The 4558-nt window shown below is 41.3% G+C and overlaps 1 protein-coding gene across 1 annotated transcript; it reads left to right on the top strand.

The window, feature by feature from the left end:
• Positions 1–2262: 2262 nt before the first annotated feature.
• LOC135701420 (heme A synthase COX15) lies at positions 2263–3992 on the top strand. The gene is made up of 4 exons (XM_065222211.1): positions 2263–2561; positions 2619–2763; positions 2897–3029; positions 3092–3992. The coding sequence occupies exons 1-4, from the start codon at positions 2412–2414 to the stop codon at positions 3945–3947; spliced, it is 1284 nt and encodes a 427-aa protein (XP_065078283.1). The 5' UTR covers positions 2263–2411; the 3' UTR covers positions 3948–3992.
• The last annotated feature ends 566 nt before the right edge of the window (positions 3993–4558 follow it).

Below are 4558 nucleotides of genomic sequence, written 5' to 3'. Positions count from 1 at the left end.
AGTCGGTGGCCTCTCGTTAAGTAAGTACTACATCAACATTTCCTTCCCTATCCCTAGTTATGGTAAAGATGGGCGTGGCCGGGAATAGCGACAGTCATGCTTCTGTTACTCTTGTTTAGATTGGAACCAATGTTTACTCCCCAGCATTATTCCTGAAATTAGTCTAACTGAGAATTTCAGAAGAGACGTGACTGTCGTTAGTATCCAATCTACGAAGTATATCATAACAACGCTAACGCTCTGGTACTATCTTCGGTCCCAAGCTTGTCGAATCACCCCTCGAAACATAGGAAAAACCAATAACCCCTCATTTTATCTGTCAAACTTTCATAGCGAATCAAAACAAACATTGCGTAGTACTAGAATTTCGACTAGAATAGGGTACGTTAATCGTTTGCTTGGGACCAATAGGCTACTAAAGTGGTGAGCCAATTTAAAATCGTTAGTTTCGTATTGATTGTTGGTTGTGCTGTCTGTGTCACTTTTGACACCTGTTCTGGTACAAATTGCTGTCTTTTGCTCTAGTACCGGGTGCACCAGGTACACTAAAAAAACAACTAGGTGAACCAAAAAAAAATCGCGTGATGGAGGTCCTTACCATAGAGGTAACTCTAAGACTAGAAGGTCCCGAAGAAACGTGCTCAACTTTTTGGCTCAGCTCTGGTACTATCTTCGGTCCGAAGCTAATCGATGCACCCCTCGAAACATAAGAAAATCCACGAACCGCTCATTTCATATGTCAAACTTTCATAGCGAATCAAAACAAACAGTACTGGAATTTACACTAGATTGGGGTACGTTAATCGATTTGCTTGGGACCAATAGGCTAGTCAAGTAGTGAGCCAATTTAAAATCGTTAGTTTCGTATTGATTGTTGTCCTTACACTTTGGGTCCATGCTATAAGCACAGACAAACAGATATAACACTCGCAAGTTGTTGATCGAACAAGCATTTAACGGTCAATTTAAAAGTATCGTAGTTGGTAGTACCGCCACCTGTGGCGCGCATAGACAATTCCTTTGCGTTTGACGTTTACACACTACCGCCATCTGTTCAGCGTACTACCCACCACAGTGTACTCAACAGATGGCGGTAATGTTTTAGCGACCATGTTTTACAGTGAGAAATATTCAATGTGTTATGTCTGTTTTTCTGTGCTATAAGTGTCTATAGGTGGATTCTTTATCGCAAGTTGATTTATTTTGATTGTTTTATGCTAGTTTTCAACGTGTTTTGCTATTTAATGTGATTTTATATCATTATTAAAGGTATAAATTTGTATACAAATATCCGTTATAACCACAAACGAAGTTTGTGGTTATAACAGTGCATCAGTAATGTGACTTTTTATTTATTTGCAGGAGGAAGTGGATAATGGTCGCGGTCGGCGTTTAAATTCATCGTATTGGATAGTATTTCTTCGTTTTCGCTGAATTTATCGCTACATAATTTGAAATACAGTTATGATGCTAAAATGTGAAATAAATTAAGTTTGAATTAGGTACATAAAATCTTTGATTTTTTCTCAAAATAATACTTTACTAATTTTGCTGATCATACAGCAAAATAAATTTCTCTTCTGTATTACTGAACAACCAGCAAATTTTGCTGGTTCTACAGTAAAGTGCTATCATTTTTATGTCACATTATTATGCTGGTTATCCAGCAATATTTTTTTGCTGGAAGGATTGCTGGATTTCCAGCTCGGCAAAATCCAGCAAAGTTTTGCTGGTTTCCAGCGAAATAAAAATATATGCCTGAAAATTGAGTTCTGACTTAGTTACTCAAATTGGGGTAGATCCGATGTAAATCATACAAGGTCTGGAACAACAAGTAGCTTGCTGGTGTTAGAAGCAAAAATGTTGTAAACATTGCTGAGCAAGCAAATGCCGATGTCACGGCAGCACAACATTCCATACTGCGAATAGCAGACGTGTCGGCACAGAAAACAGCTGTTTCGTGTAAAAAGATAAACATTCCGATGAAATACGACCGCCACTAGACATTTTCACATTTCACTAATACCAATAAGCCGGTTGGGCCCGAGGTTGGGCCAGACCTTGTATAATTGACATCGGGGTAGATCCAGTTTAAATGAAATTGAGTGTATTTCCACTAAATTCAGAGTATTCTCGAACGAGCGTGCAGAGCATAAAAATTGTAAACACAAACATAATGCGAGCACCAGCAACGCCGGACAAGGGCATGGGCCGAGCACGAGAAACGTCAAAACAAAAATCCTATTTCGCAATCACTTGGGAGGGTTGAGAGTTTTACGAAATTACAAAATTTTATTGCTGTGCAAATTCTGATCGCACCCTTTTACGGAGTAGCGGATGTTCTGTTCATAGTAACAAAAGCAATTATTAGTTGTTAAAAGTGTAGTTGCGTTCCCAAAGCGTATGCCACCATGCTGAGCTACCTCCGTTTGGCTTCCCCTCTGGTGCGGGGAACCGCAAATTCTTCAGGTTTCGTGTGGAAAAATCTAACCCCATGTCGTTCTCTCATGACCGGCAGTTCGGTTGGACGAGGTTCCAGTATTCTTCGGAATGTTAAAAAGGTAAGTGCCATCATATTGCGATTCTAATTTAAACTAATTTTTAGCTTTGAATTTCAGGTAAACATCACAACACCCAGTCGCATTGTCCAGACATCGCTTGCGCGATACTGCACAAAACCGGAGGTGACCGAAAAGGGAAGAAAAGCCGTCGGCTACTGGCTGCTCGGATGCAGTGGGATGGTCTTTGTGGCTGTGGTTTTAGGTGGGATAGCTTGCTATGGATTCGTGGTATATTGTGTCTGTATTGTGATGGCAGAAATAGTTTATCGGACTGCTAAATAAATATGATTGTATAGCTTTGAACTAATCACGATTTGTTATTTCTCCGACCCAAGGTGGAGTGACGCGTCTAACAGAGTCCGGGCTATCGATGGTTACATGGAAGTTGTTGGGAGAAAAGATGCCACGAACACAGCAGGAGTGGGCGGAGGAATTCGAAAGGTATCAGCAGTTTCCGGAATTCAAGCTGTAAGTAGCGGCAATTTAAAAGATGTGATCAATTTGAACCATTTTCCTCTTCTTTTTTTTAGTAAAAACAAGGACATAACCCTAAGTGAATTCAAAATGATCTGGTTCATGGAATACGGTCACCGCATGTGGGGACGCCTAATAGGAGCGTTCTATGCCATTCCAGCTGCATACTTTTGGTCTAGGGGATATCTGGATCGTGGTATGAAAATTCGTACCCTTGCATTTGGTGCTCTCATAGCTGCTCAAGGTTTGATGGGATGGTACATGGTCAAGTCCGGCCTGGAAGATCGTTTCCACGAGGAAAGCGATGTACCACGTGTTTCCCAGTACCGCCTGGCTTCCCATCTTGGATTTGCATTTGTTCTCTACTCTCTATTCCTGTGGTCGGCCTTGGACAAATTGCTACCAGCTCAGAAGCTGCTGGGTCAAATTTCGGCCGCTACGCTTAAGTTCAAAGGTCTGGCACACGCCACCAAAGCAGCAGTATTCGTAACAGCCATGTCCGGAGCTCTTGTGGCCGGCCTGGATGCTGGTCTGGTATACAACTCATTCCCAAAAATGGCAGACCGGTGGATTCCCAGCGATATTCTTGCCATGTCACCGACGTTGCGTAACTTTACCGAAAATCCCACAACGGTTCAGTTTGACCATCGAGTGCTGGGAACAGCCACTCTGACGCTGATTACCGGAATGTTTATGCTTTCGAGACGTCGAGTTCTGCCACCGAGGGCGTATAAGGCTGCCACAGCGGTAGCCGCGATGGGTTGGCTCCAGGTAATGCTCGGTATTACTACGCTACTTACGTACGTTCCTGTTCCGTTGGCCGCAAGCCACCAATCGGGATCGCTTCTGCTGTTGTCGTTCGCCATCTGGTTGACGCATGAAATGAAACTAGTCAAGCGACTGCCCAAGTAGGATGTAAGGAGATCTATGTGAATTATGTGGATTTATCCACCGCAAAGCATGTATTCTGTATGTTCTTCCACCGGAAAGAAAGTTCCTTTGAACTGCTACGGTTGTTTTGTCAGTAGGAGGGGGTCAGAAATTTCTGAGGATAAAACGAGCATAAGTCCTTCGAAATTTTTGGAGTATACATAGAGGGTTAGAATTTTTTGGAATTTTGGTTGAGGGTTGTGAGGAGAAATGAAATTGAATTCTTAGAAGACTTTCAATGTGAGTAGAATTTCAAGAGTAGTGAAATTCAAAAGGGTATCTGAAGTGAATTCAATGAACATTCTGCACGGCCATTAAGAATAACTCAGAGAGAAAAAATCACTTCTACTTATTAAGGGTATAGATACATTTTTTTTTTAAATGCAGGGACTCAACGATGAGTACTTGTATATAGTTTTTAGAAAGTACATTAATTAGATTTTCAATACTTTTAATTACATTCAGTACGGATAGTTAATTTTAATTACAGTCAGTACTACTTCAAAACTTATTCAACGTACCGGTTATTTGCATTGCGTGTCCCTCGAGATGATGTTGATTACGCTCTTGAATCTCTGACTACTTTCTATAGT

Source organism: Ochlerotatus camptorhynchus, unplaced genomic scaffold (assembly GCF_037179485.1).
Source record: "Ochlerotatus camptorhynchus isolate MF236.1 unplaced genomic scaffold, CSIRO-AGI_Acam_v1.1 ptg000161l, whole genome shotgun sequence".
NCBI classification, from domain to species: Eukaryota; Metazoa; Arthropoda; class Insecta; order Diptera; family Culicidae; genus Ochlerotatus; species Ochlerotatus camptorhynchus.
This window is presented reverse-complemented; position numbering and strand designations above follow the sequence as displayed.

Coding starts and splice junctions, on each gene's coding strand:
- LOC135701420 (XM_065222211.1), top strand. CDS start 2,412: ATGCTGAGCTACCTCCGTTTGGCTTCCCCTCTGGTGCGGGGAACCGCA. Junction 2,764..2,896: donor CTTTGTGGCTGTGGTTTTAG/GTGGGATAGCTT, acceptor CTCCGACCCAAG/GTGGAGTGACGCGTCTAACA. Junction 3,030..3,091: donor CAGTTTCCGGAATTCAAGCT/GTAAGTAGCGGC, acceptor TCTTTTTTTTAG/TAAAAACAAGGACATAACCC.